Source organism: Gobius niger, assembly GCF_951799975.1.
Source record: "Gobius niger genome assembly, chromosome: 9".
NCBI lineage: Eukaryota > Metazoa > Chordata > Actinopteri > Gobiiformes > Gobiidae > Gobius > Gobius niger.
In genome coordinates this window covers 24,868,607-24,894,099 of record NC_136860.1, presented here as the reverse complement: position 1 = coordinate 24,894,099, position 25,493 = coordinate 24,868,607, and the positions used below count along the sequence as shown (strand labels likewise).

Here is a 25,493-nt window from a genome sequence, read left to right as displayed (position 1 = left end):
TTAAAATCTTTGTAGTTGCCTATTGAGTTAGATCATGAGTAACAGCACATGAGGTTTACACATTTATTTCAGGCCACCGTGTGTAATAATCACACATAAAAGGAATGTATTTACATTCACTGCCGGTAAATGACAAAGACAGAGGTTTACAATCACTGATTTAAAGAGTTGTGGACAGCACAGGAAGTAAAAACCGTGCTACAAGTTTGATCAAAAGTAAATGAGTCCATAAACCTTTAGTCAAGTAATAATAAAATGCATACTTTTGTATTTTTTGGTCTAGTGTAGTATGTTTTATGTACACCTACCTGTGGGTAAAACTAGGCATTTCCTTCCTGTGGTTAACTGTTAAATAATATCATATAAATTCACACCTCACTTTGTTTGACCCACTTTATACCTCTAAAACCACTCGGGTAAACTTAAGTATTAGTGATGAAGTTATTTTGGAATATACTGTATATTATGCTTTACACATTGAAACTTCTTTCTCTTCACTCGTCTGTAAAATTAGCTTGTTTCCATAATTATTTCCTGTTTTCAGTTCAGCATGTTGCAGCTGTTGATCCATTTCTGTCACGCCAGCCACTGCAGCCAGGGCTTAAATCCTCAAATCCCACTGAACAAACACGTGCTGACTCTAAACTTAGTTCTTTTTTACTTCCCAGTATGATTTCACAGTTCAGTCTCCTCTGCAGGTGTCAACGTTTGCTCTAAATTCATGTGTAACATTTCTCCTTCATCATCATTTGTACCGGTAAATGTAACTAACCTTTGTTTTGATGATTGGTAAGGCATGTTTTATTTATGCAGCGCACCACAAGGTAACACACTGTTCTTTTAAGCTATGATAATTGTCATTTGCAAAAGAAAACAATAAATTATACACTGACTCTACAGAAAACGTAACTGTTTCGGATGCTAGTATTGTATGTATGTTTTACTAGTTTTGTCAATTGTGCATTAGGTGAATGTGTGAGTGAGTGGTTGGTGGTGATTGGAGGAACTGATGGTGCAGACTGTCTACCCCAAGGGCAGCTGTGGCTACAAATATAGCTTGCTACCATTAGTATTATTATTATTAGAGTATGGAGTGAATTAATAATGCACACAAACTGTAAAGTGACTTTCAGCATCTTGAAGGGCGCTATATAAGACTGATGCATTATTATTATTACTATTATTGACCATAAAAGCCCAAAAAGCGTCTTTTGTTAAAGTATGTTTGAGGTTTGATGTGGGTTTTGCACAGATATTCTTTGTCTACGTTGGAACGCCATATGCTCCCTCTTGCCTTAGGCCCCTCTCTCTCTGGAAATGTTTATGTTGTTGGCCATCCTGTAGTTGTAGGAGATGGCATACCTGGTTTGTGGAGCAGAACCGTCAGCAGCATAGCAATAGTCAAAAGGTAAGTTAGTGCTTCTCCAATAATATATGCATTCATCCATGTTTTCAGTACGCTTTCTGCCTGTGTTGTCCTCTGCTTTCAAAATTGGACCCCAGTTTTTCTCAGAGCCACAAGTGGAAGTTCCCCCACAGTACTTCCTCCACCACATGAAGATTGCAACCTCTGTCTTTCCTGACCACAAACCTGCATTACCCAGAGACCTTTGCAAAAACAACAAAGTGTCTTCCTATATGCAACAATATGGTGACAAAAGTTATGTCACGGAGTATAAGCGCATTAAGCAATCAAAGTCTAAAATGTCATCGTTCCCACAGTCTAATAGCAAAGTGAGTGACACAAAGTAGTAAAGAATTGGGTGTGTAAGCCAGAATGGCCGGATATGGGGTGGGGGTTGTTGAGCATATCTGCGTTTTAGGTTTTCAAGGCTAGTCCAAACATCCAACATTACCTGGCAGGAAAAACTGGAATACGACTCGTCACTGGAAGATTGCACAACTCAACTCGCTGCGCTTTTGCAGTCCTGCAGCCGGCTGCAGAAAGACGAGCATTTCTTTGCAGTATCATAGGACAATAATGTCGGCAGAATTAAGTTGCTCCCCATAAAAGGACTGCACAAAACTGTAGGATTACTGGCCATAATTGGTGAACCTGCAAAGTAACGTGCTATCAACTAACAGGATCTGCTATAGAAGGAGAAGTGGCTAAAGGAGCCCATGTATAGAGGAAGTCTGACCATTTCTGGCCACTTGAGACCTCTGTGACTTGAATAACTATTTGCAATGAGAAAGGTTGTAGAACAATGTTTCGATACTGAAATGAACTGCCGTGCAAAAGACAAGGTGGCTTCATCAGTTCAGTAAGATAAAGATGAGATAAAGACTTTCTTCTTCCAAATAATCCCATGATAATAGTTCATGTAAAGGATTGTATTAGGTTGTTAGGATTGGTTAACATATCGGTAGTAGCGGTTGTACTAGTAGTAGTAGTAGTAGTAGCAATTGCCGCTCTATGGGCCTGTAGTTTGGGCAGGTGTTGTAGTATGAGTCAAACAGCGATACTATCACACAGTACACACAGAAGGAATCTACACCAAGAGATACAGTGAAGAATTGACACTTTAACACCACCCTTCACCTTCAGGTTTTTTGATTTTCTGCGGAACAGTGTGTGTTTGTGCATGTTACACAGATTAAAGGAGCAGGGAGGTGACACAGGCTGCTCTGACATTTAGAGGCCCCAGTAGCGCCCACCTGCTCAGAGACAAATGAAACAAACTTATCACACTGTACATGGAAAACAAAACAAATGTCATACCTGCGCTGGTAGTGGTGGTGGTGGTAACAATGCAGGAGCGATGCCTGTAATAGGTCCCAAAGGGAGAAAAAAAGGTAAATAAACTGCTAGTTAGTTCTAAACTTTGGTCCAAACATGCTTACTTTCCTTCGCAGAGATGAGTATGGAAATGGAATGAGCTGGAATGTTTACTATTTTAACCTGTACCAAGCTAACATTGAATTTAGTCATATTCTGTCTGATGAAAAAAAGGAAGTAATAATAGTTTACATTGGTCAGGGTTTATGATGCTCATACTGCAGACAGAACAGTGTGTGCTCTTTAAAATAAATAAAAAAGGCTTGACTGGGGACAGTTGCTCAGATTTTGGTAGCAGGCATTTAGATGAGAGAGAGAGTCCTGTTAGGTTAATGAAATATTGAACATAGGACCTCATCTGCTTTCTTTCTTTAGGTTTATTAGTAAGAAATGATGTGTTGTTTTTATAAGGTGATAAGAAATAGCAGAGAAAGTGCTTTAGATAACTAGGACATGTTGGTGGCTTGTGAGTGGTTGTCCTGTGATACCGTCAGGTGTGGGTGAATTTGTTCCCTCTCTCTTAAATTAAAGCAAAAGGACAAAAAATACCAAGACCACAACAAAGAAGTGATGTCCATTCTTTAATAGAAACAATCCCAGTCCTTATAAAATACATGTTCTTCACAGCGTATCTTCATTTAAACAGGGTTCAACTTCCTTCACCAGAATTACAACTGGACTGACCAGAAACCAAGAACACAACATTGGATTTTTTTTTTTTCTTTTTTTGTTGTTGTCTGAATCCATTAATAATACATCATACACAATTCAACATCCTATGTAAATACCTGAGTGCCCTCACACCATTGTATGGTCAATATGAGAAATTTCAGAATTATTTGGAGAATCAGTGCCAAAATATATATATATATACATATATATATATATATTACATATATAATTTTCTATATTTTACAAAATTCAATGCACCTGAACCCTGTCATAATTTGTAAACATATCTAACAAAAACAAACAACAAAGTCCACAAAATGATTTGCATGACGGTTGCAGAAAAATAGACATCTGTACACTCAAAATGTACAAAAAGTTGTCCGGTAATCTCTGAATAGCAAAGCTTCAATTTCAAGTAAACTCAATTTTTTTTGTTTTTTGTTTTTCGTTTAGAAGACCTTCTCAGTACAGTTCATATGGCTCCATTAGTATAAGGCTCTTTGCATCACAGTAAAAAATATATAGCCTATTTTCTCAAGAACATAACAACTTTAGCAGTGTAATCTCCTTCTGGATATTCTCAGTAAGTCTTAACTGATTTACTATAAGCTGGGAATGACTATTATATTTTATGTTAAAGACCTAAATGTAAACAACCACTCTGTCAATTAGGCTCAGAGAAGAGCTGCCCTTTGCTTTGAAGGAGAAAAGGGGGACAAAAATAATAATAAGCAGAAATCTCTGGGTATACTCCAGTTTCCCCTACCATTAAAAACATGTACAATAGGCCAGGGTGAATGAGAGTGTGTTTGAGGGAGCGAGTGAGGGACTACATAAATTAGCCCAAGGCGACAATGGACTAGTGCCATGTGTGTTAGGGTTAACACACAATACCCAAATCAACAAACAAATAATAATTAGAAAAAAAAAACATTGCTATGCTTTATTTAGTTGAGCGTATTTTTAGAGGTAAATATACAGACAAAGCCAGCGTCTGGACTAAGTCATTTTTGATATTTTTAAGCGCGGTTAGGGCATAAACTTTTTTTGATGGTTCTGAAAACTTCCAGGCCAAAGCCAATTGGTTGTTGTTTAAAATCCAAGAGAATTATTAGGATGTAAAAGAGGAAGTCTCTTAAGAATGTTTACTCACACAGAGAATGTACGTACATACAAGGAATCACAATAAAATTGTGATTGAATTTCACTAGACAAATTTAATGTGTCAATCACTGTTTTAGGATGACCATGATTTCAGTCTGTATACCCTGCTGGCTTTGTCTACGGGTTACACTAAAGAAAAACAGGCTACAAAACTGAAAAGGCGTATCACTTTACATCTCTCTTCCCTAATCTCTTTGGTATCCATTGACGTAAAACTGTGCACTCGGATCAGCTTCTTCCGATGTGTTGGAATCTGTTAGTTCATAATACAGGCAGCCCACCCGCGTCACCCTGATCACTGACTTCTTGTGACCAGTGCAGGATATAAACAAATACTCATTGGTGCAGTGAGCGTGTTACCTTGGAGCCACAAAAAGAAAAGGCGAGAGAAGAATATGTCCACAGAAAGCGTATGGACTCGGGGCTTTGTACGTTTCCTCGCTTCACTTCACTGTCAATACATCCACCTTTCAAAAGGAATTGATCAGTGAGACTAAAAGCTGCAGGAATATATCATCTTTCTGTGTGTCCGGAAATAATATTATCCAAAGGATGCTGAAAAACCTGGGCAATATAAATATAAATACTGTCCCTGATAAGACTGTTATTGAAAATGAGTGTAAGGGAGGGGTTAAGGTCATGTCAAATAAGAGAGGAGTGAGCTACATACACTGTATATAATAAAATGAAACCAAAATGCTGCTTTTAGAGCTGCCTAATGAATGAACACAAGCTTAACCAAAGGTATACTCTCTACTAAAGCTATAATTACTAATTCAAGAAACCCACGAGAGTTAACTACATTTACAAAAGGCAAAAAGGAAATCTCTTCTTCTCTTCTTAGCTTAAACATTGTACAAATCAGATGTGAGTATGAACATGTAGCGCCCATCTCGATAAACACAAAGTAATGCCCTTAAACTTCATGATTCTCTTCAAATTAGAATATATACTGTATGTTGTGAGAGCTTTTGGTGACACCTAGTACAACCTCCACTAAAGTGCAGAGCTAATACAGCAAGGCAGACAACAATCTTACCTATCTGCCGTTTAAGGTGAAGATTTCAGCTAGCTGGTCCATGAGACAAAGCATGCAGATTCCATACAAAGAGAATGCTGACTCTATTGTTGGAGGAACAATTAAATGCGTCTGAGAGTAGGCATCTTCAGTATGGGAGAAACCTCCGTTAATCGATAATTATAGAACAAAGCTATTGAAACGTATTTTACCTAATTTTTTTCATAGAGCAACTCTAGAACTATAGCAAAAAGCAGACAGCGCTGCATCTGCAGATCAGCCAGCTCTAAGTGAGCAAGAAAAGACGAGTGGAAACTTCAGCTTCAGAATTTTACAACAAAAGTAATTAAATATGTATAAAATGTGTCTTTGGCCATACCTTCATATGATTGTTCAGCATCAGTATTCACAACAGTAGCTTAAACAGTCAGTGATTGTGCTACTTTTCTCCTGTGCATTTGGGCAAGCAGTTTTTGAGGTTTAGGACGGATGAGGATATCTGTAGCAGTTTTGCTCAGTGGAACGTGTGTTCGCCCCGCACGATGTGAGACGAAAACTCATAGCGGTCTTTGCTGCGGTGCCCACAGATGTTGCACTCCAGAGGATCTCTGTAACCGTGGCAACCCATGTGGATAGTGTACATGACATGATCCAAGAAGAGCACTCTGCAGTGGTCGCACTGAAATGCCCTCATTTCCCCCTCGTGCCCAAACACCCGGATGCCATCCTGGTTGGTCATGGGCCGCTCAGTGGCCATCCTCAGTATGCCTGGCCCTGCTCTGGGTGATGCATCTCGTTCCCCCGACTGCATCAGGGCAGGACTGGCCTGGGACCGGCCGCTGACGGGAGGTTCTCTAATTGTAGGGTGCTGTCTGTCCTGGGGACTGCTGCGAGCTGAGTCCACTGCCTCCTCTCCACTGATATTAGGAGAGTCCTTGCCCTGGGGGGGCTTGGTGTGTCTGTTTAAAGATGTGGGGCCATTAGTGGTGGGCTGGCCTGGGAATTCTGAGGGCAGAGGCGGCTGCAGCAGCTCACAGTTCCTAGGGCGCTCAGCCCGTGCCAAGGGCAGCACTCGGTGAAACAAGGGGTTAACCATAGGCACTACATCCACCATAGACATTGGTGGGCCCGGGTGGTGCATCAGGGGCCGTAGACTGTCGGCTCCAAGGTACGGCAGTGCTGTACTGATGGGGGGCTCCATCATGTGGGGGGGAAGCAGCTCCGGTTTCTTGTCATATTTCAAGGCCATTTCGTATCCCATATCAGGGAAACTGTAGCGCATCATGTTCTCACCTGCACAGAAGAAAGGCCCAAACAATGTCAAACATATCATCATATTTTCTGTTGATATAATCAATAACATATTGTGTTATAATTTGCTCCTTGGTTTGTACTTTGTGTTTTTTATGTCCTTTGAGTCTAGCACAGTGGAAAGCCCCATCCATCTCGAGCACTGGTTAACCCCTCCCGAACAGGGATGCGGTAAGTTGTTTTCACTTGATAAGGGCAATGGCAGTGTTACAGGTGTACCTAACCACAGAAAACATTTCCTTGCCTGTCTGTCATCCGCTTGTTCTACTGCTCTCAATCTTCTTCTTTAATATTGTGGTAAAACACTATTTTGGGTGAAACCAAAGTGAAAGCACAGTCTGTCCTTATCAGTCTACAGAAGTACATACCATGAGGTACAATAACTATCATGCTGCTAATGACGCTCACATACACTATTTACATACCTTGTAACATGTCCAACTAATTATCTTCATAACAATAAAATATTGTTGAACATACTGCAGTAAATACAGTATTCACCATAGAGTTATTCTTTTGATTTAAGATACTAACCAATAAACTTTTGGGGAGTGGTGCTCTTTCTTTTAGCCACGTTGCTGTGCAGTCGTTCAATGACAGGAGGTCTGTCAAAACTCGCCATGGCATTGGACTCTGCCATGAGCCTCTGTTCTGATGGAACTTCTCCTGAAGGACACAATTCAATAAAGTTATTGTTTATTTAACCTACTATATTAAACATAAACAATGAGTAACTCTGTCTCATTTAGCACAAGCACATCTTGATCCCTATCTTTCACTTTGGTGGTTAGAACAGTGGTCCCCAGCCTTTTTCCTCCCATGGCTCAGAACAATTTCAAGCCTGAATTTCTTTTCTGGCTTGAACTATAGCGGGATGGTGTTACTGGAGTGGGGTGGGGGGAGGAGGTGGTGGTGGGATAAAACACAGGCACAAACGTTTTGATTGTGTTTCTGTTGTGCGGAGAACCCGGCAATTGCTGATAACAGCACCAGAGCAGCACAGGCCCAAAGACAGTGTTTAACTCACTGTAGGCTAAATACAGCTGCTTAGTGGTGGTGTTTTGGCCTGTGTGAGTGTAAAAGTTGTAAATGCTGAATGAAATTGCATAAAACGATGCTGCGTGATGTTAAAGCAGCACTAGCTGACCCCGTTTGAGGTCGGCATGTGACACATAAAGCTCTCGGCTGTACTGATTCCGTCAATAACACTCTAGACCAGGGGTGTCAAACATACGGCCCGCGGGCCAGATCAGATGATTTAATCCGGCCCCTGCCCTGTAGAGCATAAATTCCAGAGTATGTAAAAAAAAGTAAGTCTCTAGCCCATTCCTGTGCAGAGTTATGATTTTTTAAAGAATATCCAGAATGCTCATTCTGTCCACTAGGGGGCATTAAATTTAAAAAAAGGAAAGAGTTCCACACGTGTCCAGCAGAGGGCACTGATATAATAAGAGCTCAGGATATGAACAACACATTATATAGTCACGTGGTAAATGGACATGGTCTGCCCCAGGGCGGCTGTGGCTTCAATAACAGCTTACCACCACCGAGTGTGGAGTGAATGAACGATGACTTCTATGTAGTACTTTGAGGAAATTGTGACACAGGCTTGTAAAGTGCAATACAAGTGTAAGCCGTTGTTATTAATGAAGCTACAGTCAAGTTGGGGCTTTGACCAAATCACAGATTATTATTATTTATTTATTTGAGAGCCGTGGGAGTTGAATTTTGGCCCGCGACCCAAAAGGCTCTATTTGGACTGGACTCATGCATCCTGGTAATGGTTTGGGTCTGGGTCTGTGTCAGTGTTTTTGTTTTGTTTTTTTGCCACTGTGGTCGGGTACCAGAGCCCATGGCCCGGTTCTGGGCTGTAGCCCACAGCCCACTCTTGGGTGAGGAAATTCAGGATATTCCAATTCCCCCTGAGTAACTCTTCCTGGATAAACAAGGCAGTGTCCCTTTTATACATCAAGAATAATCACTTGCATCTGTTTCTGTGACATTACAGTAGATCTGACAATTTGCTAATGTAGGAGGTGTTTACCTGTGTATGGGCCGGAGTTTGCAATGGGATCCATGCCAATGCCTTGCAGGTAACTATGGCAACGCTCTTTGTGCTCCTCCAGTGATGTGCGCTGCTTGTAGCTCCGCCCACAGTAGTTGCACTTGTGTGGTTTGCCAACTAAAAATGAAGACATTCAACGGAGAGCAAATTAATTTCATTCTTCGCTCCACACAAAGAACGCGTGGGCCAGTTTGATGAGATAATTTAAGATGCTGTGTAGTTTAGGTAGTGCGTAGTAGTAAATAATGCCGAGTACAAACAAAGCAAAAGTGAGTGAGATCATGGATGTTCCACTACTAGTGTGAGGATTCCACAGCAGCCAGACAGACAGAGGCAGCAGTGGGCGACAGACAGTTACAAAGTCTAAGAGAGAGACAGCCCACAATGACTGAACTGAAGGCATCCAATGGTGGCGGTGTTGGAAAGTAGCTCCAGTGGCAAAAGCCTATGGAGGAGTGTGTGATTCATTCAGCGTTTTGTCTTGTTTGATTCCTTCCACTTAAACGTGAGAGAATTATATATATATATATATATATATATATATATAAAAACATATTCAGAATAAGACCCCCTAATCCTTCATATTGATATATTTCAGATTTTTTTTTAAATATAACAAATAAATATGACTTTTACTAATATAATTAATGACAAACACAACAAATGAGTATGTTCCACTCCTGTGCCATATTACAAATTTGTTTGCATGGAACATCATATCATATCAGTGAAAAGGCACCATGCTGAATCTTGAGATTATCCGTTGATTCAGTTCAAAGTGAATGAAGGCTCTTGACCATACTACAAGCAAAACAGACATCCATTAGCAAAAGCCCACCATTGGTCCTCAAATTCCAGCTTGAGAAGCAGTAAAGCACTTGTTTGAGCGCACTAGTTTGAATATGCAGTGAGGGAAATGGGCCGGCTGCTGTGAACTGTCTGGTGACTCAAATAGAGAACCGCTAAGTGGACTTAAACCAACTGATAAAGACGTGACTTGCATCACGTGGTGTGTCCAAAGAGTTATTTTCACTTTGAGAGAGAACACTTAGGGAAACAATGATCGCAGTGTGAAGTAGTGAGGAGTTCAACTTAGTGTATGATGGTTTGGTGTCATCATCCCTTCCTATACACTCATAGCTTAAAAGGATTGACGCCCATGTTTTTAGTGAACGATGAGTGTGTGCTTTTGAATAACTACTTAGTACTACATTGTGGTCTTTATATGACACTGTACTGGCTAAATCTGAAACTAACTTCATAACTATACTGTCGGTGATCCACAACACAGTAATGACAAATGGTTTCAATATGATTACATTTTCAGATTGGTCACTGAACTTTGACGAGGGACAGAGTAAAAATACATCTTAAATAGCGGAGGAGGCAGGGCCTACTGTGGAGTACGGTGAAGTATTGGTCTTTTGTCATTGCAGTCAGCACACAGTGCACTAACACACAGACACTAACAGTAAGTTGAGATCTTATGGAGTCGCCCACACAAGAGCTGTGGCAGATGTTGAATAGTAAAGGGTCACCTTTAAGCAGCCTTGCTTGTAAAAGTACAGTATATGTATATACCCAACACACTCAAATGAACAGACATTCTGGACATCTGAAGATAGTTTGCCTCTGAATATCTCTATGCTTTATCTGCATTATCCATTTTGAAAATGTGTAAATTAATATTCAAAGACATAATGATCGGTATGACAAGTAATGTAAAATACAGTATTATGAAAATTTCAAAACAGCCTATTTGCAGCAATATAAAAAAAAAAAAATCAACAAAGGAACTGATCCCACCTCGCAATGACAATGCACAGACTCAACGTTTCAGTTCAAGACAAACCGATTCCCTTAAATCCTGACAACTCACAGTGGCAACGACTTCATCTTTAATTATTTCAAAGAATTAAGCATTTTTCTTGTATGAAACTATAATTTTGCATCCATTCAAATCAAACTTCAAGAAAATCCAAAGATCCTTAATATTATGGAGAACACATGGGAGCTTCATCATTAACAGCAAACATACTGTATATATATATATTTTAGTAGAAATATTCCTGCAATGCCCTTCAACAGGAATCCATTACACTACACTCAGACCTCTGATATATGATATTGCATATATTTCTCATTCAAGAGTGAAGCAAGTGGTTCAAATCAACATTCATTTGGAGGAGATATTTTTACAGTATTAGATGTGGCTCCATATGAATAGTGTGCAGCTGAGATGTACTTTTCAATAGAGGTGAATGGTATGAATAACCTCGTAATGGCATGGAGGAGAGATATGATGCTTGCTTGACCTTGATGTTTAAAACTGTAGAGAGCACATCCTGAAGATAAAGAAGTGGGTGACAGTTGAGAGAGACAGACGGGATTGAGTCTCTACACACAACATGCTCAGCTCTTAACAACCTTGGCATTTAACGCAAAGCACTCACGGCACAAAGATGAAAACTAATGTTGAACAGGACTAGCTTGGTAAGTCAGCCTATATATAGATTTTTTTTATTTCAAAGGTTTATACAGATATTCATTACAACTCTCTCATAAACACAGGACATAATCCAACCATTTCTTTATTATGGTTATAAAAATTATTGTAAAAAAAACTTTTTTTTCTTTCAATATATATTATTTTGATATATATGTCCTTTTTTTTGCACTTTTATTGTTTTAAGGTTGATGTACTTTTTTTTAACATGTCGATACATTTTAGATACACTTCAGCAGCATAAAATGAGCCATGTAGTGAAAGCAGCATCCTATTGAGGCAAAGATGAACAAGACTCACCGGCGTGCGTGCGCAGGTGTCCAGTCAGAGCGTCGCGGCGTCTGCAGGCGTAGCTGCAAAAGGGGCACTTGAAGGGCTTCTCTCCGGTGTGCAGTTTGATGTGTCTCAGGAGGTTTCCCTTCTGAGTGAACGACACCCCACACTGGCTGCACTGGAAAGGCCTGTCGCCTGCAGAGCACAGGAAGTCACAGTGGATCAAATCGTTCTACACACATAACAATGACAAGAGTGGGGCAGATTGGACTGGAAGCTGATCACTTTACTGTGATACAAATCCTGACTATATTCCCACATAAAATCAAAATTAAAAGACCAAATAATTTTATTAAATTTGAGAAAAAAAATACATTATGGGGGCAACTTCAAGAACTTGTTCATAACTGGATTTAACTCTGTTGACTGTGGCTCAAACTCAACACTAATTAAAATATAAAAAATATTGTCATGCGAAAGGATACTTCCAGCTGCTGTAGAGAACAATACATTAGCTATATCAAATTCATTCACATTTCGGATGGGAAAGTATCTACTGAAAAAAGATAACAGATGTATGTACCACAATCACGTATTCTCACTTATGTTTGTTTGTGCATATGTAATAAAAACGCCCCATTAGTCTGCGGGATCACGCTAAATAAGAATGCTATGCTGAAGTTAACAATTTATCTAAATTAATAATAATAATAATAATAATAATAATAATAATAATAATAATAATAATAATAATAATAATAATAATAATAATAATAATAAAAACAATAATAATAATAATAATAATAATAATAATAATAGTAATAAATAGTTTGTCAAATCAACACAATTGCTGCATTGCCAATGTTCTAGTGTCAAAAGACTTGATTGAATTGCTGGCTCTGTGGAATTACAACTCACTACTTTCTACTTTCTTATGACACAGTTTAGATGCTCATATTAAGTTCTCAGTACTGACTTACGTTAACTTCAAAGTACTTGAAGGGCACTTTAATATGCACTATAAGTTCAGCTTGTGGAGCAATTCAACAAAATTGTTGGCTGAAATGCTCTTAGTCCTGTTTCTACATCCTATAAACATCAGTTGGCAACATTTATCATGCCCATTGACCCATGTGTGACCTGTACATTGTGCATTGTGTCATAGCAGCCCATGTTTCTCGATCTAAAGCCTGTAGGAAAACAGAAATCTGATCCAAATGCTGTGGCAACCAACGCTGTGGCGGTGGCAGTTAGAACAGGTTGTGGGGGATTCCGAGGATATTTTTCCCTGATAATAATTCCAGGCCTAAGCTTTTGTCTTCGCACAAAACAATCATCAGCACTCCACACCCACTGTCGAGGAAAACCAAGAGACTTCTGACTCACTCGAAAAGTCATAGGGCACAACCAGTTAAGTGAAGAGTTAACTCCTTGATCCATCATAGTCATAGTAGCGGTTTCGACTGTATGGAAATGTAAACTTATTGCGCGTGGTACCATTGGGCTGTCGAGCGCCTGCTTCTGTCGGGACAGCGGGCCCAGAGAGCTCGTCGTGCAGGCAACTGGGGCTGACCGAGATGGGCTCCTCCAGAGGGATGCCTTCCTCTCCAGTCTGACTCAGCTCCTCCAGTTCAGGACTTCCACTGTCCGCCTCCTCCATGGCTTCATCCTCCTGTTTGATTGTTCGACCTGCAACATAGATGACATTGTTGTATCTGCAACTTACCATTGTTTAACTTAAATGTAGCTACATCAGTGGTAAAACATACATTGTACAAACACTCATCTTCGTCTGTTCTACGTTTTTTTTCCCTACTGTTTGTAAAGCACAATGGGATATTTATCTGTGAAAAGTGCTGTATTCAAACTTTTTATTCAACATTTTTTTTTTTACATTTTAAAGTCTTTGAACCATTGACTTAATAGAAATCCAAATTGGTCAAGTTCAAGTACAATCTGTTTTACTGATATGAAAAAGTTACATTTTGTATGATTATTATTATTATATGATTCTTCATCTCTCATCACAAAGACTGTTTCACTACTTGGGGGTCATTGAAATTGACATTTTGAATGTTAACATATTTTGTTCTCTCTGTCTGATGAACCCTGTGACCTGTTCAGTAAATCATGTCAAACAGTATGCATAATCCACTATTTCTCTGCTTTTAATTAATTTCTTTGAGACACTTCATTCTTCATTTCATCAACAGAAAAAAGAGTTGAATAGACATGAACTCAAAAGCCCTTTTTAGGGCAAGGTTTATAGACACGTGGACAAAAAGCCCATACACCAGACTCTTCATGCAACATGGACTCAAAAGTACCACTTCAAATGTTTCTGCAAGATAAGGGATTGATCTCAGAATAAAGGGTCTATGCTTTGAAACAAATAATAAGTTCAATATGCAAACTAAGCACACAATATAGACAAGTACTTTAGTTCATTACAGATTTAGTAAAGTTCGTGTGCCTCTCTGCCTGGGTATGCTGAGGTCTCCCTTTTTGGACATTTATATTAAGCAAAGTTGAATGTGTTAGGCATCGTTTTTGACACAACTTTTAATTTTTATCCAGGGTGGTAACTATCACAAAGAGTAAATTGCCTTGACAGTATGCAGCTGTAAGTGTAAACTTTATCGCTTAAGATACTGCTTTTCAACTTTTGTCTGTCATAGAAATATTTGTAAAATTCTTTCCATAAAAAGAAAGAAACTTTTCTTTATATCTTATCGTTAATATTTACAATGAAAGTAATTATGACATTGTCCAAACTGCTCTAATATTGACCTATACCATGATGAAGAGTGGGCATGCCAGTAACTTAGCAACTCTATAGGCAGACAGTGGCGTTATCTTCAACTTTTCTGATGATGAGAAAAAAAATTGAGCGAATTGTGAGAGGCGAAAGGAGACTTTGAAACTGGCTGGTCTGGTTCCTGCGGCTGTCCTAGGGGAGAAAGGGAGTGCCTCAGCCCTGAAGCTGCTAACACCAAGGGAAGGCTGTTTGGATAGCAGCGTAAAAAGCGTCATAATTGAACAGATACAAGTGTGTGTGTGTGTGTGTGTGTGTGTGTGTGTGTGTGTGTGTGGGTGTCCGGGGCGTGTGTGTGGGTGGGAAAAGTATTCACCACCTGGAGCCTCTAGGTATCGACTCTCGACAAAACTTTGCAAAATAAACAAGATGGTGGTTATTATCAGGCGAGTAGAACTCGGTAACATTTAATCAAGTAACTTTTTTACACACTTGTTGAGTAGTTTTATTGCACAGTACTTTTTTCTTCTACTTAAGTGATAGTATATTGAAGTACATTTCAATACTCTTATTCTTAATACTCTCAAGCAAAAAAAGTTTGTCTACCCACAGCGACCAGATCTAAAAGTGACAAAACCTTCATGCTGACATATGAAACGCACATTATTGTGAGAATTATTTGTCTGAATGAATATATCCGTCTGAATAAATCAGATCAGTACAAGCAGAATTTTCATCATATACTGTTTTACTCTTACTTAAGTAATTAGTGACTTGTACTCCTACTTGAGCATGTCAACACTTATGCACACACACATGGGTCCCTTTCTCTATACCCCCACACCTTAAACATGCACAATAATTAGATAATATAATATAAGATACACTTTATTGTCTCACAGGCGGGAAATTTGAGTTGGGCTTAAAAGCACTTACTTCCAATAAACACATTTAGTTTTTTTTTTTTTTTAGGAAACTGCACCTGGAGGAAACCTATGTAGAAACAGGGAACAAACGCAAACTCCACACAGAACAGCCTGACCCGGCCCAGGACCGAACCTGGGCTTCAACAGATAAAATGTCCTTTCAGTGAGCCTCAACCATAACACAGCATAAAGAAAATATATATTCAGCTGATATGAACTTATACCAAAAGGATTTTGTCAATTAAATATATGTATATGTATCACATCATTGTTCATATTCACACAATTTAGTGATTTAGAGACCATAAAATCTTTTTAATTGTGCAGTGCCTTTTGTTGAGTTTTGGTACAGATTTTAAGTGCTAGCCACTTGAAATTCTAATGAAACATACATTTTCCAAGAGGATTTCTAAAGGATTCCTATATGCTATGAATAGACAAAAATCTTTCTTAGTTTCACTATTATTTTAGTTTGAATTCTCCTCAATCCATTACAAGTTTATGATTTTTAGGTCCATCTTGGCCCTGTTTGGTGCCAGGACCCACATCACATGTCTTCACATGTCTGTAGATATTACACACAGTATTTTGTCATTTAAATCAGCCTATATTGTACTGTACAACATTGTATGGCACTGAGCGAGAGATATAGCATGTGTAAATTAGGTCTTGAACAAACAAACTACGATGAATCTGGTGACAGTGTGAGTGACTGATCCTGACTGTCCAGTTCTGGGATTTGCAGGGACAATAATCACAGTGTGTGCATTACACCGAGCTACTTCCTCCCTCAAACACATCCAGGTGCTCATCCATCTACAGCCCACAACAGGGAACCAAATGATTACACTTTTCAATGTGCCTAAAGCCAGTGGTTGCCACTGGGAAATGAGGACTAAAGCGCTGTAATAATATGCAAATCTCATGGTACAAAATGTACTAAATATTTCATTGTGTTTTATTTATTTTATTGTACTTTATTTGTACATATGCTTATGGTAAAAATGTCAGTAGTTCCTTAAAATCTCCGGACAATCGTTTATTTGTAATTTCTTGACTGATTCATGTTAACCCCCAAATTAGAATTTGTTTTAGTTACATTCACTAATTTTGGGGCGAATAACTGCAGTAGCTTCAGGAAGTTTTCTGACCTTATGGCTTTGATTTTATCATGTGGATGCCTGATACTAAAATTATATAATTTAATTTTCTATTGGTAAAAATGTACACTTATTATCCTACAATAATACCATAAGTTTTAATTGCTTGAAAGGGAAACTACCTCTGAAGTAGACACCAATAATGTCATTTTCTAGACAATCTAAACATTGTGTAATGAGGCCAATGCCTTGACAGAGTTCTAAGCTCTGGAGATTTGTACTTTTGGATTTGGTGTTGTAGGTCTGCACCACTGTAAGTCTATATAAGCAACAGTGTTTCTTGTGGGCAGCATGTGTTCAGTGGAAACACTTATCCCGACAGCGAGCCTTGTCTTTCACAGCTGTATCCAGGCAACACGGAGCAGACCCGCGTCCTTCAGCTCCTTACATCTTTACATCTGTCTGTTGTCATGTGGCCCAGTGGGTAAGCACAACACGATCAAATAAGGATAGAGAACACTTTGAATGGGCGGCCCAGACAATAGCAAACACCCTGAGAGACTCTGAGTATTTAAAAACGCTGTCTACATACACAGCCAAGAGACTAATAGATTAAAAAAATGTTATTACAGAAGTGAAAAGAAGACATGGTCGATAACTCATGGTAAATTAATCTAGTTTGTGTAAAAAATGTCTTAAAAGTGGAGGTGAATCACTTAATGATTTTATATCATGGTATGGTGGTTACCGCTACCACTTACACAAAGCAAAGTGTTCGATAGTCTTTGATTATGTTAGAATGTCTCTCTATTAATCGAATTACATTCATTTGCTTTTGTTGAATAATCAAATCTGACCCATACTTCACTCAAAAAGAAGGAATAGAGAATGAAAACAAAACTTAGTTAACTTCAATATTTAATTACTTTATTATAACTGCATATGTTATTATTGAATACATAGTTCTATTCACAAGACTTTGGCAGAAACATTTGTGCCCAAAATATGTCTTATTGAACGAGGAAGATCACGCACGGTAGTAAACTGTACGGAGATGCTGATCTGTACAGCCTTTTGATGAGCATGTTTTGTTAAACCCCTGCCTGCAGCTTCAGAAATATACATTTGCGGGAAACATTGAGTAAGGAGCACTTACCACTGGGGGAATTAGGGCCACGTGACACTGTCTGTCCATTGGAATTCTCCATCAGCATCCGGGAGTTCTCTTTACCAGGAGAGCAACTGCCATTGCCTGACAAACAGACACAACATTATTGTCCATCATTCTGTATAGTCAAAGAAAAAAACACACAATGATAGGTTGTTTAGGAACTTCTAAGTATATATTCCATTTTTTTTTTCTAACAAAGTATTTAGATTCTGTTGACTTTGCTACAATTGCGTTATGGTTTTGTCCAAACACAACAAAACACCATAGGCACCTCTCTCAGTGGCCTATAGCATTCTTATGTCCAGTAAATGTGTATCAGATTGCAGCACCTTCAGCGGTGTGCTTAGAGCAGGCCATGGATAGCCAGTGTCCACTCAGAGGAGAGCAGACCCATCCCTGATCCTCTTACAGGACGGCCCCATCAGGGTCAGCTCAACAATACAGAGGCACAGGCAGACACCCCCACTGACCCAGGTGTCACGTCCCACAGGACACACATGGACATGTCTTTTACCTGCACACAGGTGGCACACGAAAGTAGAAACTAAATATGTCCACTGATACAGCAGACCCATTTCTTTTAGTACAAATGCACAATGTACAAAAATGTGTTACTCTTGTTGATATACATTTACTGTACATATCCTTTTTCCTTACTTACACAACATGCCCTATACTTCAAACCTCTCGAGATAGCAGTATTTAAATCTCTACTGCAATGAAAAATCCTGGACTATTCATGAAGCATAAACAAACACATTTCTACTTGAGCAAAATTTGTATTCAATTTAAGGCTTCTTTTGAACTGATGTTACCCATAAATACTGTATATATATATATATATATATATATATATATATATATATATATATATATATATATAGTATGTCTGTATGTATGTTAGAAAGTCCTTTCACAAAGATAAAGAGCAATGGTTTACACATCTTTTGCCTGCTCTAGCCACCTGCTCCCCAAGTGTGCCCTGGAAATCAATGAATAAATCCTCTACCTGCCGTCCATCATTCTCCATAAAAGTTGCCACATCATTTTGCTTTGACAGCTTGCATTAGCTGGACATGCTCTCTCTGCATTGTCCCATTGTACTGGCAGTCTGACTGAGTGAGGCATGCAGGGAAACGTTGTCCCTGACACAATCCCTGGGACGTGGCTCAGGTTGCACAGGTCGGGGTTGGAGGAAATCTCAGGTGACCAAGCGTCTCTCCCCTGGCAGCGCTGTCCTGGAGACAGGACTGGCCCAGATTTGTCATGGAGGATTTTCCATTACTGTAGCCATCACAGACAGCAGTGTGTAGGACATCCAGCCACAGAGAGCATGGACACACTGGGTTCACGGGAATAGCATTACATATGTAATATTGATCACCTTTATGGAGGCTATTTGCTGTAAATAATGTATAATGCAATTGTTTAAGTGTGTTTATATCAAAATAATCATATTTATTTTAAGAGGGATGACTATATAAGATTGCTTTAAATCAAACTGTATTCCCTTTATAAAGTGTTGTTTTCGTTTCACTTGTGTCCAGCTTTTTGCCACAAAATCTTTTAAAAATGTACTTTTTGCTTCCCTCGCACAGGTGTAACATCCAGAACACAGGACACGCTACTATGTTTATTTATCTATTTATTTTATATATAAATATATATGTACCGAGAATTATTCTAAAATGTTGTGGGCACAGGTTGTGATTGAAATGTGCCTAGAAAGAGATTCTTTAATCACATTGATGTACAGTATCTGTTTTCCATCCCGGACCACAAAGCTTTAATGTTTGGAAAATGCACAATTGAAGCTAACCACATTCATTTACACTTTCAGAGTGAATGGCGGCCCTACGGTGGCGACATGTTTTTGCTTTGTCACATAAGGCATTCAATCAGTGGGATGGTATATTTGAGTAATGCACTAAATAAGGATAATATGATCTACTAATGCGCTGACAGATGGAACGGAACAGCTATAGGCCTACATACAATGGAAATGATGCTACGCTTTATTCGCTGATTTGAATCATAAATTAATACATGTTTACTCATTCTCCCACCTATAGGGTCAAAAGATGCGAAAGTATAACTCAGAACGATAACCCAACACAGAAGTGGGAGGCAGAAACAATGACAGTGCATAGGGTGGGTTCATTGTTATCTTATGACTTAGAAAACAAACCATGTCCTAAAAGTGCTCAGTGCAGGAGCTATCAGGGCTACAAGGCTATGCACAGAGTGCATATCAGGTCATGTTGTTAGTGTGCACTCCAGCAAGGCCACTGCTTATTTCTGCCTTGATTTTGATATGAATTATCTCCGGAGAGTCAATATACACAGATTTAAGTAAAACTGTCCAGAATACTTTCATCAGTAACTTTCAATTTCAAAAAGTTTTTTATTGTTATTTATTGTTAAGTAAGTAAGTTATTTATTGAAACAATTACAGATTGCAATTTATATATATGTATAGTTGAAAATTGTAAATCACAGAAAATATATCTGGACCTCATCATATATTGGATCATATATTGCTGTAGTCAAAAATAGGAGTAATGTAGCAGTACTTAGTCAGACTTGAACACATCGTGGTAATTTAAACTTATCATTTTCACATTTACTTGAAATACCGATGCAAAATTGTATTGAGTAACTTGGGAACAAGTTCAACCATTTCTTCGGCTTTGAAAGAAATTGACAGTGTTTTGTAGATCTACAGTGTGTCATGATTGTAAGCTGTTGCTTGTATTATTTTCATTGTGGCTTGGTAATGTTTTGTGCACAATGACACTTTCTTTGTATCCCAAGACTCTGTGATAAAACATCAATTTTTTTTCTGTGGTCTCTTTCTTAAGTTTAGACTGAGACTAAAATACATTACCAGAACACTGCAATAGATATTAATTTATTCAAATAAGTATTAGATAAATCTATGAACAATTTCAAATGCAAACTATTGCCAAACAAATGTTTTGTTTAAAAATTAACCCTGGCTTAAATTGAGACCCACAAGTCCCTTGTTCTGTCGAAGGTCGCGCTACCTGCTAAAGATATGCACACAAAAGCAGAATGCAGCGCTGCGGGGGGCAGGCAGGATCACACAGACACGAGCCCAAAGGAAACCAGCAAAGGGCAATGGAGCACCACAACGCACATATCCAGTATCTGCTGCACACACAGGATGTCGATAATGCATGATTCTCTCAAGCTTTAAGGGCTGCACAGGAAAAGGCTGCAATGAGGGAAAATCCCTCCAAATGTTTATACTTGTATGCAAGAAACATTAACTTTTATGTCATTAAATGTCTTATTGTTATTTAACGTCGTTGTAACAGCATAGTTTTAATCTCATTATGACTGGTATGTAAAAAGCAACAGGGAATGAAGCAGTAACACTCATAAAAGTGGGACAATAATATAAAAAAATAAATAAATAAAAACGTTTTGTGCATCGCGGCTTGATGTAAAAATGACTTACTGGAGCAGAAACCATCAGGAGTCTCCATTGGGAGTTCTGTATATAAAAGAAAGAAAGATTTGATTAGTTTCAGCATAACATTTCAGCTTTATCAAATAAATATTACTGTGGAGGTCAATATCATTTTCCAACTCGAATGAGTTAAGTCACTTTGAAAGCAACCTTTGTTGATAATTGTCAGGTGTATGTTTCTGAAAACGCTTTCAACACTTTCACTTATGCGAGGATAAAGTTGTATAGGTAGAATGATTTTGAAAACTACAGAAAGGATTTCATAGTAGTAATTGCTTTCTTTCTTTTTTGTTTCTCAATTTCAGTTGCATATCTACTGTATGGGAGTATTGACGAGAATGTTAGCTTTGCCTAACCAGGAAAACCAGAGTGATTTTATTCTATACTTTGTTTTTTCAGTAATACACAAACACTTAAAGCTTGATTTGAGATTCAACAGTGCAGAGTTATTTGGTCAATGTGTAAAATAAATGGAAATAGAGAAGGTGGTTAAAGACCATTTAAACTTATATAGCCAAGACATAATTTACAAAATGTGAAATTTAAAAAAAATGGCTCGTCTCGTATCCTACTCATCAACATCCATATTTTCATATTTCAATAGTAGAAAATTGTGAACATTACAAGCACAAACATTTTGAGAGAATATAATTTACCTTGAGTGTCTCCAGGGCAGAGTGAGAAGGGGGTTTCAGCCCGGGACGAAGGAGGGGTGCCAACGGTCTCCTACTCCTCCACTAAAATTATAATCAATAATTCCTGAGGTGGGAAAAGTATATCTCTGTCATCCAAATAATAATGCAACAAAAAACACTCCTCATGAGAACAAAAACATAGTCAGTGCGTGTCTAAAATCCTACAGGTGTTCTCCGGTGCGTCTTGTGCGCGCGTCCCGTCAACTTTCCTCTTTTGAAGGCGTCACTGGCACTGTCCCGTAAAGCCCAAACACGCAAACTCTCCTCTCCCACACTTTTCCCGAGTTTATACCGATCTCCCGCGGCTCTTACGGTGGGGCAGACGAGTGTTGAGACGGGGGTAAGACTCAAGAAGTTGGTTAAGGAAGAGAAGGAGAGGGATCGATCAAACTGGATGCACCGGTTCCTAAGGAATTAGCCACAGTGACAGGGAGCAGCCAAGCTATTTTTCAAACCTATACTGTCAAGACTGGAAAATCCGTGTGGGCAGCTACAGCAGGCTTTATGATGCATTTAAACACAGCGTGAATAATACCCATGAGAATGCCAGAAACTACGCGTGCACCTTAACAGCGCAACGCGAATTTACTTCAACAAACCATCCCTAAACACCCATTTATCATTAACATGCATGCATTATAAATATGGTATAATGGCTGGCGGACGAGAAAGAAACAAATCAAGCTGTAAGTGTCATTCAAAACGACGCTATTTGGACGTTAAGTGCTGTGTTCCAGCGCACGTCTCTGGCGCCGACTGACTGAGTGACAGCTTCAATTCAACAGGTTATCCGATCACCGCAGCGTGCCCGTGTGCCTTTCCATTCACCAGACACAGACGCTCCTTGTCTGCTGACTGCTGCAGACATGCGCCTCTTTACGGCACCGCGTCTGGATCTCTCTACGCCAGTCTACAGTCAACAATGCCACGCTTTTTTTTTCCTCCTCTCTCTTTTTTTTTTTTGAGTTTTTGCCGCACACACATGGGCATCTTTTCTCCCGTTACCTTTACAAAACACTGGAACTTAAATGATCCCGCGAACTGGCACACTCGTCCACATTGGGCGCATCAGCTTGACTTCATTGTAGCCCGACATGCGCCAACCGGTGGGGGGCTCACAGGCAGTTCCGAAGAGGTAGCGGCGGCTCGAGCAACAGTTGTTCAATCCACCACTGACTTCCTCCTCCATCTCCTCAATAGCACAGTGCACACGCACCGGCAGGCAGGCAGCGGCAGCAGCAGCAGCAGCAGCAGACAAGGCAGACCCGAGTGGCTATTCTGGGAAGTTGGTGTGACACACAGAGAAATGGATCACGGCGGAGTGTGGTGGACCCAGTAGCTATAGTCTGCGTCTCGGCTCGACAATCGATTAGGTTACAAAGGGCCTCTTATTTCTAAGGCTGCAGCGAGGGTAGCTGTCCGCGGCAGTACAGACAACAGCCGCCAATCCTCCACAGGCTAAGTGTCAGGGTCTCACGCTTTAATAAAACATGAATTAAGTTAATCCCCAAAAGAAAACATATGGTCAAACATACCATACTTTCACTTAAGCTAAGGGCAAGGCTGTGCGTAAAGCTAAAATAAAAGTGTTACACAGAAAATGTCATCTATATGTCATTTTAACCCTTTATTACACGCATATTTTCAACTCACTTACAGGTGTAGTCTGGAGAGGACCTTGAATTAAAATGTCAGTACCCCCTGGTGGTCAGACATGGTCACAGCAGCCTTGTGCTGTATCCTCATTCACCTCACTTCACACTGGACCGCTGTGTATTCTTGTAACCATGGCGCCTCTCTGTAGGCTCTTACATGACATCACTGCAGCAAGATAGGCACCAATGTTATATCTGCATGTCTGTGTGTCTACTGAGATTAAAATAAGTAGGTTTTCAATGGTATCACTCAGTTCGATAATAATTACATCCTATTCATGACTCAAAATGACCTTGGACCTTTATATCTTCTCACAATGAGCTTCATTTTTTACTGTTTTTGCTCTGCATTAAAGACCCGTATTCTGCTTAACTGACATCTCCGATCTCGTAATCACAGTATAATAATCTTCATCAAAAACATACCAAGATTTGTTGTGTTTCTTCCACGCATGTTTGAGTAACCCTGCATATTTAGTGTGTCCTCTTCTAAAGATCTCCAAATCATCTGCCGATGTCACGAGGTGGTGCTTTTAGAGTCCCAACTGCTTCACCGGTTTCAAAGCACAAAGCATTTCAGTTCTAATGGCTGGCAACGACAATTGGCTTTGGCTTAAATTGCTGTTCTCCCCTCTGTGCCATCAGAGGATTTAGTATGCTCTGAAATGGGGCCTTTATTTCGTTTTTCCCCCCCACAAATATCAATGAGTTTAAGTTATCAAGAAACATAAATATGATTGTTATGGTGTGGGAAATACGTTTAAAGCCTCAATCAAGTGCAATGCATATAGAAAGAACTGTTATGTTAAAACGTGAATGCATAATTTGAATTTTGAGTTTCTTCAATCATCTTGAACGTTAACCGCGTTAATTTGATTTCTATCAGGGAAGGGAGTTGTATTTGTATAGCGCTTTTCACATGACACAAGTTGACCCAAAACCATAGACTGTATATATAAAACGCTTCACACGATGTACAAAAGCCTGTATTTAGTAGTTGCTATTATATGGGCCAAGATTAATTTAGACAGAAACTATAAAATGCTCTGATTAAATAATGTTAGGGCAGGTAAATAGACTACTGTGGGTAAAAAAAAGAACATGCCATAGTATTTTGTGACTGCTTTGTGACTTTAAAACTGTCAAAAAGTACAGACCAACGTTTGCATTTTTATTGATGAGTCTGTAGCGCCCTCTAGTGGAACTTGGAGGGTAATTTGTTTCAGAACATTTCACCTTCATGTTAAGATACTTTATTGTTACAGCTCCCTCTGCAGTCTGTCCTGTTCTGTCCTTATTATGGGAAATTCTGCATTGACAGTATAACCTGTATTATTATGTTTTCAATATTTCAAGTTTCTTATTTTACAGATTTAAGCTGCTATATGATTAATTTGTAGCATATATATATAGTAGCTCATACATATGTAGGGTATATAGGTACTCATTAATTTAAAAAAAATACAACATTGAAGATATAAAAATGGTTGACTTAACAAATGCATGTATCAAGAGCGTTCCAGTAAAGAATACACTTCCACCATTTACTGAAACATGTATAATTACACAAAAAAGCATATCAGCACAAATAATATAAGTGCATTTGTCTCTTTAATGTTGTCTTTGACAAAGCATTTCAGGTGGAAAGAATGGTTGCACATAATATGTTTTGAAAAAGTAGCTATAATTGTTCTGAGTGTGCTGTGTTAGTATTCACCACAATCACTATCTAAGTTTCACACACTATAAATAACAGCCGACTAAGGCCCTTTCACCTCAGCAGTAGTTTCCTGCTGCACATTCACACCACTGGTTGGTAGCCTGTGAACAAATGAAATTGTTTGGTCAAAAGAGAGAATGCTACAAATACTGTGATATGGAAAGATACAAGGGTGGTTTTAGGTCCA

General features: G+C 39.1%; 1 protein-coding gene across 2 annotated transcripts; it reads right to left on the bottom strand.

Annotated features, from left to right (window-relative positions):
- Positions 1-4,679: 4,679 nt before the first annotated feature.
- ikzf2 (IKAROS family zinc finger 2) lies at positions 4,680-23,353 on the bottom strand. Of its 2 annotated transcripts, none has more exons than XM_079563306.1 (9): positions 22,937-23,353; positions 21,893-21,995; positions 21,225-21,260; positions 17,726-17,821; positions 13,286-13,477; positions 11,816-11,983; positions 8,989-9,126; positions 7,479-7,610; positions 4,680-6,926 (listed from the first exon to the last, which is right to left on the bottom strand). In XM_079563306.1, the coding sequence occupies exons 3-9, from the start codon at positions 21,250-21,252 to the stop codon at positions 6,148-6,150; spliced, it is 1,533 nt and encodes a 510-aa protein (XP_079419432.1). In that variant the 5' UTR covers positions 21,253-21,260; positions 21,893-21,995; positions 22,937-23,353; the 3' UTR covers positions 4,680-6,147. The 2 variants fall into 2 exon arrangements, with proteins under 2 accessions (XP_079419432.1, XP_079419431.1); XM_079563305.1 differs by having other exon boundaries at positions 21,893-21,973.
- Between the last annotated feature and the right edge of the window lie 2,140 nt (positions 23,354-25,493).